Source organism: Marmota marmota, unplaced genomic scaffold (genome assembly GCF_001458135.2).
Source record: "Marmota marmota marmota unplaced genomic scaffold, marMar, whole genome shotgun sequence".
Taxonomy (NCBI): domain Eukaryota; kingdom Metazoa; phylum Chordata; class Mammalia; order Rodentia; family Sciuridae; genus Marmota; species Marmota marmota.
Window position 1 is genome coordinate 6,319,575 of NW_026000205.1, and position 13,837 is coordinate 6,333,411.

The following is a 13,837-nucleotide window of genomic DNA, read 5'->3' on the forward strand; positions in this document are numbered from 1 at the left end:
ATTCTACTATCATGTATAACTAATTAGAACAAATTTTTTTAAATGTAATATTCAAAAATAAAATAAATAAAAATAAAATGTGTTGGGGGTGTATCTCAGTGGTTAGAGTACTCCTGGGTTCAATCACCAGTATCACAATAAAACAAACAAAACAAAGCCCTAAAACAAAAAGCACTCAATTCTGAGAAGAAGCCTGTATAGAAACTGGTGTAGTCTTTCTGGAAAGCTATTCAACTATATATAACAAAGGCCATAGAAAGGGTCTTCCTCTTTTGTCCAGTCATTCTGTGCAAAAATCAATCTTCAGTAAATAAGCTGGGTGCAGTGGCACATGCCTATAGTCCCAGCTACTTACGAGACTGAGGCAAGAGGATCTCTTGAGTCCAGGAGTTCAAGGCCAACCTGAACAACATAAGAAGACCCTGTCTCAAAAAGAAGAGAAGACTGGAGAAGAATAGGAAAGGAGAGGAGAGGGAAAGAAAAGAAAAAAGAAGCTGCTATTCAGGCAAAGCTTTTATGTAGAAAGATATTTGTTTATAGTTGTTTATAACAGTACAAATAAAAATGCTTGAAAATAACTAAATATAAAAAATGGTTAGATAAATAACAGTACATTCATGTGGGGATTAATACTCAGTCATGTAACATTCTGTTTTGGTTAAAACAATCAGATATTAGGCTGGGGTTGTGGCTCAGTGGTAGAGCACTTGCCTTGTACAGGCGAGGCCCTGGGTTCAAACCTCAACACCACATAAAAATAAATAAATAAAATAAAGGTATTGTGTCCAACTACAACTAAAAAATAAATATTAAAAAAATCAGATATTATTTTTAGCTTTTCAGATTGGCAAAGTTTTTTTTTTTAAGATTGATAATATCCGCTGTTAGCAAGAATGTGGGAAATTTGATATTCTCATGCACTTTTGGTGGGAATATACATTGGTAAAACCTTTTTCAATAGCCACTTAGCAATATATACTTTTAAAAATTTCATACCCTTGACCCAGAAGTTCTACTTCTTAAAATGTGTCACCCAGGGACACTCCTGCAAATTCACAGGCCAAGTCTACAGGGGCATTGTCTGTGCTAGCAAAACAGGAAATGACCAGATATCCATCAATAGGGGATGAGTTCGTTAATTCATGCTCCAGACACACAATGGAACCCATACATCTTCCCTTCAATTTCAGACAAGCATCTTGAAGAATCCATGTCCAGACATAACACTTGTTTCTCAACCCAACCACCCCATGGTGGAAACTGGCCTGCATTGTTTACCCAGCTGCTCTGGCCAAACTCCCCAGTCACCTCTGATTCCACTTGTATACATCCAATCTGGTAGCACCTCTGCCACAAATGTCTCTCATGCCCAAGTCAATGTCTTCTCTGGCCCATACCTTTTCTGATCCAATAGCTTCCTACATGAACCATCTGCTTCTACTCTTGCCCCACTATGGCTATTTCTCAAGAGAATAGCCAGAGTGATCACTTTTAAGAAATTTTAAAAATTAAATCCAGATGGCATATCCATGCAATGGAATATTATTCAGCTATAATGAGGAATGTAGTGCTGAGAACTGTTACAATGTGGATGAACCTTGAAAACACCATGCTAAGTGATGCTAAGTGAAAGAAGCCAGAAATAACAGGCTAGATGATTCCATTTACATGAAATATCTATAATAAGTAAATCCATGGAGACAGAAAGATTGGTGGTTTCCAGGGGTGGGAGAGAGAAGGGGGAATGGGAAGTGACTACTTAGTAAGTACAAGGTTTTCTTTGGGGGTTATGAAAATGTTTTGGAATTACATACAGGCGGTGATTACATAACACTGTGAATGTACTATATGCCACTGATATGTATCTTTTAAATAGTTAATTTTATGAATTTCACTTCAATAAAAAGGAGAAAAAAAAATCACAGTACATCTCCCACTTAAACCATACAATAGGGAGCTGGGTTGTGGCTCAGTGGTACAGCACTTGCCTGGCATGTGGGTTCGATTCTCAGTACCACATATAAAGAAACAAACAAATAAATAAATAAAGGTTCATCAATAACTAATAAAATTTTTTTTAAATTCTTAAAAAAAAAAAAACCCATACAATGGCTTTGTAACACAATAAAAATAACATCCCAAATCCTTACCTGTGCCTTCCAGACCCCACCGCCCTTGATCTGAGCCTTCTCTTGGACCTCACTGCCCCATGGGCTCCCTCGCTCCCTCTCCTCAGCCCTTCCAGCCCCATCACTGCTTCCTGGACACAGGAAAGCTCAGTTTGACCTCCAGGTTTTGTACTCGACCCGGAAAATATTGTTCCCCCAGACTTACCAATCCGTTAGCAAGTATTTACTGAGTACCTGCTGGGTGTTTGACAGTTCTAAGAGCTGGGAATACAGAAGTGGGACACAGAGACAAAGCCCCTGTCCTTGTCACCCACTTCCTAACAGGTCTTCTCAGGGCTGATTTCCTCATCTCACTCAGGCTTTTCCCCCAAACTCCACCTAACCACCCAAAACATATCTATGCACCAAATACTTCTTATCCCTTACCCTATTTTATTTCTATTCACAATGCATTCACCATCTGGCATGACATTAATATATATGCTGTCAGCTTCCCCACTAAAACATTAGTTTCACAGGAGGCATCACAATACCTGATCTGAAATTATTCTAGAGAGCATGATATTGCCATCAAAATAAACATGAAGACCAATGGAAAAGAACAGAAGACACAGAGACAAATCCACATACCTACAGCCTTCTAATATTTGACAAAGATGGCCAATATATATATATATATATATATTTTTTTTTTTAGAGAAAAGATAGCCTAAAAATGGTGCTGGGAAAAGTGGACAGCGATATGTAGAAAAACAAAACTAGACCCCTATATCTCGCCTTGCACAAAACTCAAATTGAAATGGATCAAAGACTTAGAAATTAGGCCACAAACTTTACAACTTCTAGAAGAAAACACAGGGTTAACACTTCATCATAGAGGTACTGGTACTGACTTCTTTAACAAGACCCCCAAAGCACAAGAAATAAAACCAAAAATCAGCAAGTGGGACGCCATCAAACTAAAAAGCTTCTGCACAACAAAGGAAACAATTAAGAGCGTGAAGAGAGGGCTGACAGAATGGGAGAAAATCTTGGCCAGCTACTCCTCTGATAGGAGATTAATATCCAGAACACACAAAGACCTCAAAAAACAGTAGTTGAGTGCCCCTAGGTTCAAACCCCAGTGCCTTAAAAAAAAAAAACAACCTGAAATCAGACATTAGATGGAGGGGTTAGGAACAGCAGTTCTACAGTTCTCATAATGATTCTTCATGGCCCAGAGGTTGGCTGTCCTCCTACCAATGTGAGATCTGGGGCTCAGCAGATGCCAATAGATAAATAAATAAATAACCCAATCCATAAATGGGCAAAAGATTTTAAATTTTTTTTCTCAAAAGAAGAAACACATATGGCTAATGAATAAACAAATATATGAGAAAAAGTTCAACATTTCTAGGAATCAGGGACATGAAAATCAAAACTACACTCAGATTCCATCTTGCTCCAATCCAATGGCAATGATCAAGACTATGAACAACAACAAATACTGGTAAGGTTGTGATGAAAAGGTACTCGTGTACATTGTTGGTGGGATTGCAGACTAGTACAACTACTCTAGAAAGCTATATGGAGATTCCTCAAAAAACTAGGGATGGAACCACCATATGACCCAGTTATCCCACTCCTTGATATTTTCCCAAAATATCTAAAATCAGCATACTACAGCAATACAGTGATACAGCCAAATGTTTATAGCAGCACAATTCACAATAGCTAAACTATAGAATCAACCCAGATGCCCGTCAGTAGATGAATGGATTAAGAGACTGTAGTATACATATATGATGAAGTTCTACTCAGTCATTAAAAAAAAAAAACAAAACTAGGAGACCCTCAGGGTTATACAGTGGAGGAGGTAGAGAGAGAGGAGGGGATGGGAGGGGAGAGGTGGGGGGGGGGGGGGGGAGGATGGGAAAGGCAGCGGAGCACAACAGACACTAGGATGGCAATTTGTAAATCAATGGATGTGTAACTGATGTGATTCTGCAATCTGTGTATGGGGTGAAGGTGGGAGTTCATAACCCACTTGAATCAAAGTGTCGAATATGATATGTCAAGAAATTTGTAATGTTTTGAACAACCCACAATAAAAAATTAAAAAATAAAAAAATAAATTTAAAAAAACCCTAAAATTATGGCATTTTCCGGTACATGGATGGAAATGGAGAATATCATGCTAAGTGAAATAAGCCAAACTTCAGAAACTCAAAGGTTGAATGTTTTCTCTCATATGCAGAAGTTAGAGTAAAATAAAGGAAAAGGGAAGGGAAGGATAGGATAACATAAATAATCAATTGAATATAAATTAATAGATAAACAAAAGGAAGTCTAGTAGTGGAAAGAGAATGGGAGAGGGGAGGGAGGATGGTAAGGAAAAGGGAAGGATCATGAACTGAAATCGATTTCCAAGCATGCATGAGTTTGTTGGGCTGAACCCAATTACTATGAAGAACTATAAAGATCCAATAAAAAAAAAATGAAACATTAGCTTCAGGGTAGGTAGGAAGTATATCTGTTCTGTACACTGCTTCCTCCTAGTGGTTGGAACAGGGCCAGGTGCACAATAGGTGCTTAATAAATAAGTTAATCGATAAATGAATGGCTAAATGTATCTGCCTTTTTTTGGTCGATTTTAAAAAATAAGGCAGATCCATGTGGAAAATTCACTCACAGCCCTTTGGTAAGCCCCTGTGTTCTCCTTTCCCCCTCTTCACTCTTCCCCCACCTACACTTGGAACTGAACCTAGGACCTCACACATGCTAGGCAAGCACTCTACTGCTAAGCTATATCCCTAGCCACCACCCGCCCTTTTAAAAGGCAGAAATATGTGTACCAACAGAAAAAATGTCAAGCTATAAGTGAAAAAAAGCAAATTACAAAATAGTATGTGTAACAGGATACTTTTTTCCTCTCCAGTACTGGGAACTGAAATCAGGGGTGATCTACCACTGAGATGTATTTCCACCCCACCCCACCCCCAGCCTCACACGCTTTTTATTTTGAGACAGGGTCTCACTAAATGGACTAGGCTGGCCTTGAACTTTTGGTCTTTCTGCCTCAGCCTCCCAAGTCACTAGAATTATAAGTGTGTGTCACTGTGCCTGGCTGGATACCATTTTTATAAAAAATAAAAGTTTAAAACTTTAAATACATGTATTAATGAGTTTATATAAAATGAGTTACAAAAATATACCCACACTCATAATAGTGGTTATCTCCAAAATGTGATTTTGCATCACTTTGTATTACATATGTAATTAATGAACATAAAGAAACTGTTTTTAAATGGCTTGGAGCAACTTCTGAACTCAGGGCCTTGCACATGCAAGCATTCACTCTACACTGGTCTACTTCCTAGCTATACAACAACTTTCGATGGCATACAGAAGCACTTTTAATTTTTTGATGTATATATACATTTTATGTGAAATGGAATTATACTTACCATATATTGTTTTATAACCTGAAACACAATATGATATAAAACTATAAAATGGCTCAAAAATCTATGCATAAAATGAGATGATTTTTAAAATCATAAAGCAGAGATATTCTGTATTGATATTCATTTTCTCTCTCACCTATGATTTTCTCAACGCATAAAAATTTTGAAATTGGAAGACAATTGTGATATGGTATTTGAAAATGGCATCTAGGGGACTTTGTGCATCCCCAGGAGACAAGGTTTGATGAGGACTATAAGTAAGAAGGTTGAAATCAGCCAGATGTGGTGTGCACACCTGTAATCCCAGCTACTTGGGAGGCTAATGGCAGAAGGATGGCAAGCTTGAAGCCAGACTGGGCAATGTAGTGAGTCCCTGTCTCAAAATAAAAAATAAAAAAGGACTGAGGATTTAGTTCAGTAGTTGAGTGCCCCTAGGTTCAACCCCCAGTGCCTTAAAAACAAAACAAAACAAAACAAAAACCTGAAATCAGACATTAGATGGAGGGGTTAGGAACAGCAGTTCTACAGTTCTCATAATGATCCTTCATGGCCCAGAGGTTGGCTGTCCTCCTACCAATGTGAGATCTGGGGCTCAGCAGCAAAGGGACTTGCCCCCAACTCATAGTGCTGTAGCAAGTATCTGTCCCAAGGCCCATGCCTTTTCAAAACCCCCAGCAGATACTTGAAAATCCAGGAATAATGTAGAAATTCACTGTTGCTGATCAAGCACTCCTGTCCAGGCTCTTGTCCAGCTTTGACTTCTATTCACTCCTTGACTCCTCACAATCACCCAGCAAGGGACTGGTATTAGCCGCATTTAACTCCCCCATACTTTGTGAGGTAATATGAGCCCCATTTCAGGAAGGGAAATCGAGGTTCTGGACATAAAGCAGCCTGGCAGGGATTTTGTGGGACTTCAGGAAATCTGGGGCTGGTGGTCCAGCTCCAAATTGGTGTGCTGGTATACTGGATGCCATGGTGGCTCCTCAACCCTCACTCATTGTCAGAGCATTCACTGCTCTAGCTGCCCAGGGTGTTGTTGGCTGATGGCTCTCAGTTCTGACAATAGGAGACAGGACAGCTCTTCACCCAAGGTGACCCACCCCGAGGACAGTCCATGTCCAATGGCATCTGTGGGGGACATAAAGGCTTGGTCCATTACCTTAGGAGGGATGTCCTTGATGGCCATTCCAACTCTGGAGCTGTCCATGGTGGAGGACTATAGGACAGCAGGCCTGTATTGCAGTTCAACTTCACCCTCTGCCCATGCCTGCTTCCTGCAATCCCTAACAGGGCAGGTTTCCAGGGGTACCTCCCATGCTCCTGGCCTGTAAATCTGACTTGAGTATGTTCCTGGGACCCTAACCTGATATCTGTTCTACCCTTGATGGCCAGACCAGAAGGCACAGATTTTATCCTGAGGCCATGGAGTTTCACCTAAAGTATGAGGGACAGGTCAGACTTAATTATAGAGAGATTCTGCCGTAGGATCAACTGAGGCATGGAGAGACATGAGGCCAGGAGGCTGAGGAGCAGAGCTTCAATTCACACCAAAGCAGCGACAGGGAGGAGGAGGCCAATTCCAGCAGTGGCCACTGGGTGGAATAAAGGGACCATAATTTGACACTGGTCAAGGATACCTGGGCTGGGGATGTGTCTCAAATGGTAGCGTGCTCGCCTGGCATGCGTGCGGCCCAGGTTTGATCCTCAGCACCACATACAAACAAAGATGTGTGTCTGCTAAATACTAAAAAATAAATATTAAAAAATCCTCTCTCTCTACCTCTATCTCTCTCTCTCTCTCTTTAAAAAAAAAAAAAAAAAACGGATACCTGGCCCAAGCCAAGGGTGACTGGGAATGGAGAGATACCAGCATCCAGGGCTGTCTTCCATCTGAAATTCACTCTCCGTCTCCCAGCTAGTCCACTGGGGTGCCCACTGTAGTTCTCTCAGTCATTTGTTGTACAGGCTGGACATAGTACCTTGGTGCCTCACTCTATGCATTTGAGAAAATGGGGCTAATGCCAGTCCCTTGCTGGGTGGTCGTGAGGCATCCAGGAGTGAACACAAGTCAAAGCCTGGACAGGAGTGCTTGGATCAGCAACAGTGAATTTCTACATTTTTCCTGGCTTTTCTAGTATCTGCTGGGGGTTTTGAAACGGCATGGGCCTGGGGACAGACACCTGCTACAGCACTGTGAGTTGGGGGCAAGTCCCTTTGCTGCTGAGCCCCGGATCTTACATTGGTAGGAGGACAGTGAACCTCTGCACTATGAAGAATTGTTATGAGAACGAAGTTAAGTAACACTTGGAACATTCCTGGCACACAGTGTGAAGTCGGCCAACAGCAGCTGCTGCTGTCGTGGTGATGTGGCGGCGATTCCCACATAGCTCTGCTGGCAGCGCAGACTCAGCAAGGCTGAGCCCCACCCTGCTTAGCATTCGCAGCCTGCTTCTCCTCCACTGTTCTCTCCATAAATGTCATCGCTGCCAGCTGCCCCAGCCAGACAAGGGAAGAACACCCGCCTGCCTTCTCCCTCCTGCTTCCACTCCCAAGGCTGTTACCAAGACCTGGGCTCTACAATCCCTCCCCAAGTCTCCATCCCTGCTGTGTTGGGGCCCAGGTATACCATCTCACCCTGAACCTCCTTACTAGTCCTGCTGCCACTGCTGCCTGCACCCCCTCCTACAATGGAGCCAACCCAAAGTCTTTGAGGGCATCCCATTAATTTGCTGAGGCCTGAACTCTTTACTACACTCAGCAGTAGAGGCTATCCCAGATCCGCCTTGTTCACTACTGTACCCCATGATAAAGCACAGGGCCCAGTACACAGTAGGTGCTCAATCAATACTAGCTGGGTAGCTAGTGGATAAGAACATGAATGTACTCTTGAGCTGGCCATGCCAAGAGGAATAAGAACAACAAGAGCATAGGACATAGGCATTTATCACTTCCTACCCTCCAGGCCCTTTTTAGGCCTCTTAAGTGGACTCATTCATTTCATGTTCACACTTATTTTACAGTTGAAGAAACTAAGTGACAGGGAGGTTAAATAGCCTGATCAAGGTCACATAACTGGGGCACAGCAGAGCCAAGACTCAGGGTTAAAGTCACAGCAACCAATCACAAAACCTTGTCCCCCAGCACCAAATAATCTTGCCCACCCCACTGAGCAGGTCCAGAAACACAAAGGTTAAGACTGGCCCAAGATTGGGCAGCTGTAAATAATTACTGTTCCAGAACTTCCTTCTTTTTTGATGAATAAACTGGCATGCAGTTTATAGATCGTCAGTTGCTTATTTCTTTTCTTTCTTTTAATATTTATTTTTAGTTATAACAATATCTTTATTTTATTTTTATGTGGTGCTGAAGACGGAACCCAGTGCTTCATGCATGGTAGGTGAGCGCTCTACCTCTGAGCCATAACCCCAGCCCCAGAGCCTATTTCTAGGGTTCCTAATCAAAGAAAATTTCTGAGCTCATATGACTGAGGACCAGACTGTGGAAACAGGTCATGGGAAGCTTAGCAGTCTGGTGGGAGCAGGGCCACCAGTTCTGGGCCTCTGCCCTCTGTCTCATCAGGTGCCTCTTTGGGCTTCAGGCCTTAAAACCCACCCTGGGGCAGAAGCTTTCAAACCAGATGGCAGCCTGACCGAGGAGGCAGTGCCTCAGGGCCTGCCCCGGGAGTTGGGGGGGGAGACCGCGCAGCCAGGACTCAGGGACTCTGCTCCACCAGAGGAGCTCTCCTTTTGTCCAGGATTCAGAAGAAGCTTTCAATAATAGAAAAAAGTTCCAGTCAGAATAACTTGAATATCAGTGCCCTAAGGGATAAATGTCCTTGTGAAGCAAAGTGCCCTACTCATGTCTATCCTGGTGACATTCAGGGGCTTGGATGTAGTAAATTCTGGCATAGGAGAGATAGGAGCTAAGAATCTCTGATGAGTTCAGCCAAGCCCAATGTCAAGGCCACCCTGACTGTTCCTGGCCAGTTCCTTGCTCTTCACACTAGCTCTGAGTGTGACTTAAACTGGGGCCTGTTTGGCACAGTCTTGTCTCTTGCCATGTGCCCTCCCAATTTCTCCATCTGAAATAGAAATAGGAACACCACCTTGGTCCCCACTGTCTGATAAGCAGTGTGTGAGGAACTTGTCTCTACTCACCACAGACCTGTCAGGTCCTATCTCTACCTTAGGGAGGGGAAAAAAGGATTTGAAGAAATGACTCACCCAAGGATTCCAGTTCAGGTTTGTCTGACTCCAAAACATTCTTTGCATGGCACCCTTGCCTCCCATGGCCCTGCCTCTTATCCCTCCTCACCTTCATCCAAGTCCTGCCCACTTGCAGGCCCAGCTAGCTCTTCCAGAGCTCCCCACTCTCTCAGGCCCCCCAGCTTTGTAGATGCTGTTTCCTCTGCTCCAAATACATCCCCCTCCTGTACCCCATCACCTGCTGACTTCTTCATACCCTCCATGAAATGATTTGGGCATTGCCTCTTCCAGAAAGCCCTCTGTGGAACCTGGGTCCAGTGCCTGCCATGGGCCCCTCCTCTGAGTTTTTTCCATTTTAGACCAAATGGCTCTAGGGTATGATCATTTGCTTCCTGAACCCTAAAGAGACTTGAAGTTCTTAGGGGTAGGCCAAGGTCTATGGTGCTCCCCGCTTGCTATATCTCATGCCCAACAAGGGGAAAGGCACACCATAGGTATTCCAAAAACTACTGACTGAGTGAATGTGTAAGTCTGAGAAGCATCTCTCGATGCCCACAATATGCCAGTCCTCCTTTGCAATACTGGGCAGAGCACACAAACAAGGTGAGCCCCTATTCTGAGCTTCAGCTCCTACAGGAAGCCTGACATGATCACTCAGATCTGCACTCCATCCCCACTCTGTGTTATTTCATCCACTCGATAAATCTTTGAGCACTGATTAAGCCAAGGTGGCCGGTTGGGGACAGGGGGCATGGGGTGATACACTGTCCAGCCTCATGGGGCTCCCAAACACAGGTGCCCAGCCCCTATCACCCAGGCTGGCGGAGGGGCCTTTAATGACTCTCTTTTTGCCATGTGTCAGACAGGTTCTGAGGCTACACTTGCTGCCCTCCCTCCCTCACTTGCCCACTCCAAGACCTCTTCCCCATCCCTGGCCCAGACGTACCCGGTTGATGAGCTCGCCAACCATGCCTGTCCAGGAGCCATTGGGCTCAGGTGCCCCATACAGCCCATCCTCCACCAACCGCAGGCGGTAGCGGAAGCGCAGCAGCTCAGCCAGCTCCCGAAGCATGTCCACACAGAAACCCTCAAAGCGCTCGTTCCCTGACAGGGCCTGGAAGTTGGGTCGTCGCATGACATACGGGTTTTCCTGGGTGAGCAAAGAGAGCAGGGGTCAAAGACTGGATATCTCCAGCTGGACTGGAGATCCCAGAGCCCCAGTGAGCCTCAAGGGCCTGGACCAGGCAGCCAGAGCAGCAATCTGCTTGCAGAGTTGGGAGGACAGATTCACTGCACATGTCCTCACTTACAAATGCTCCAAGTGGGAAAGGGGCCTAAAATCTGGGAGGAAAGCTTCATGAACCCTGCCAGCCCCTAGCAGATCACAGGGAGCCATCTTAATCTCCTCAGCCAACCTGATGTTCCTTGGTCTCCAGCTGAAATGCCTATAAGGGAGGAGAGAGATTGGAAGAAAATAGGATTGGATAGAGCTTGTGTCAAACTGGAACAGGGCTTTCTGTTTTTTTAGTTATGAACCACAGTAAGAGAGAGTTTACCTTGCAACTCAAGTCACCCCCAACACATGCACACACACAACTAGACCTAATTCCACAAAGTAGTCCTTGCCCTTAGTGATCATAGGCAGTACACTGGTATTTTCTTTTCTGCCCTATTTCATTTTTTCATGCTACCAGGAGTGACTTAATAAGCTGAATTCATGAGCCACCAATGGACCAAAGAATGTGTCCCCTACCAGGATTTAGCTCCAGCCCAGCACTACTATGAGGGAAGCAGGCCTGAGATGCCAGATGGTGTGATTTCAACAGAATTTGGAAACCTAGATTGTTTCGTAAAATCTCCTGATTATAAATGTTAGCAACTAATTCAGATTCTAATACCATTTATTTTAATGCTCTGCAGGCCAAACACACACACCTGCCAGTTTGTAATCCCTGGCCTTTTGCTACACAGATGCTTATTTCTGAGGGTTGTAAGCAAGTTTTACTGACCCCATTATGCCAAAGAAACACAAAAGCAAAGAGAACATCCCAAATGCTAGTAAGACAAGTAATGCGGAGAAGATCATACAAAAGGGAAACCTATCTTGACACAGTGATTGTCTAAATGGTTGTTGTACAGTGTCTCTTTGGACTAATGAGTGAAATAACTTAGGAAATAACCAGTAGAAAATTTTGGTCATAACATCCATGATGATTACCGTGTATTAAGCACCAGCTGTTTGTGTTCTCTCCATTACCTCACTTTAGCTCCTCACAGATACCTTACAGTAAAACAAGCAATATTAGGTGTGTGTGTGTGGTGGCTCATGCCTGTAATCCTTCAGAAGGCTGAAGCAGGAGGATTGCAAGTTTAAGACCAGCCTGAGCAATTTAGTGAGATCCTGTCTCAAAATAAAAAATAGTAAGGGCTGGGGATTTATTTCAGTGGTAGAGTGCCCTAGATTCAATCTCAAGCATCCCTAAATAAATAAATAAGCAATATTAGACTCATCTTTACACATGTGTACACTGAGGTTCCTAAAGGGCATGACGTGTCACCATTTATAATTAGTGAGCTCTGTGATAGATGAGAACATAATATTTTGCTGCCTCTTCCAGGTGCAGTCTACCTTCCCACTACTTGGGCCAAGCTGCCCTGATGACTTGCTTTGGCCAACAGAATGTGTGAATTCTAGAGCCTCTGCTTTCAGAACGGTTCTCAGGGATACCCATGTAAAGAAATCCAGGCTAGCCTGCTGGATGATGAGTAGACCAAGGCGGGCCAGCCAAGAGCCAGTACTTAGAGGCATTCTGGCCCTTCCTGTGAAATCTGGCCACCAACTAAATACAGCCACAGTGAGCCCAGACAAGACCAGCCAAAAGCTGCCCACTTAACCCACAGAATCTCAAGAACTAATGAATCATTATTATTTTAAGTCTTTGAGTTTGGAGGTGGTTTGTTACATAGCAATAGATAGAATCACCTCCCATTAAGCCTCCTGTCATTGGCGCTGGACTCCAGGAGACCAGAGGCCCACAGCTGAGGGACAACCAGATGGGGGAAGTCAGTATTTCTCTTTCTCTACCAAGCTGCCTTTTCAAATCCAAAAGTGTGGAACTGGGAGCAGGAATGTGAGATAATACTAATAATAGCAGCAGCAGCTAGCATTTCTTGTGGGCTTGCTGTGTGACAGCTCTTCTGTCAGTGTGGGAGGTTGGTATTATTACCTCTGCTTTAGAGATGAGGACACTGAGGTCCAGAGAATGAAGTCATAAGTAACTCAGTAGGACAAGTCAATCTGATTCTAAAGCTCTGCTCCACCTATGCTAGACTGAGCTCAACTGGACAGAATCATAATGTGGACATGGGAGAAGCCAGACACAGAGATGGGGCTCTGGGTCAGGTACCAAAATTAGAGGCTCAGAAATCAAGAATTCTAAGAGAAGTACCCATGTTGGAGCTGGAAGTCTTTCATACAGCCTTCTTGGTATACAGGGGAGGAAAACGAGGCTTAGGAAGGTAAAGCGTCCAGCACAAAGACACACAGCTAAAGCAGAGCCACGGGAAGGGATACAGGACAAAGCTGAGATTCACAACCCAATGTGTACTCTGAAGCCCTTGTTCTTTCCACTATGCCAAGCTGATCTTCAAATTCAATATTGAGGAAATTGGGTTTAAGGTCTCAGAATCAGAGTCTGAGCTTATAGAGACAAAAACAGAAACTGGGTCCTAAGATAGAACTCGGGTCAGAAAACAATGATCTAAGATTCAGAGCCCTGGACCCTCCCAACCAAAGGTTTTTAAGAAGCCCCTAATCCAATATCTTCAGGTTTCTGCAAAAAGAGTCTAAGGTGAAAGTCCTACACGGCAAGCAGGCAGTGGGGCACTGTGAGTCTGTCTCTAAGAGCTCCCCTTGAATGGTGTGCATCTACAGCCAAAAACAGGTCCAGGAAAGTCATCACAGCAGTGCCTGTGGTGGGAACAATGACTGAAACAACTTAATTTGAGACAAGATAAAGAGATCATCGATGTCATAAAAGAATCCCAGGCAACT

The 13,837-nt window shown here is 43.8% G+C and overlaps 1 protein-coding gene across 1 annotated transcript in view; it reads right to left on the minus strand.

Annotated features, from left to right (window-relative positions):
• Window positions 1-13,837, minus strand: part of Grik5 (glutamate ionotropic receptor kainate type subunit 5) — a 59,522-nt gene that overhangs the window by 25,675 nt on the left and 20,010 nt on the right. Inside the window, 1 exon segment of the mRNA XM_048790788.1 lies at window positions 10,730-10,933. Coding sequence (XP_048646745.1) covers window positions 10,730-10,933 — 204 coding nt within the window.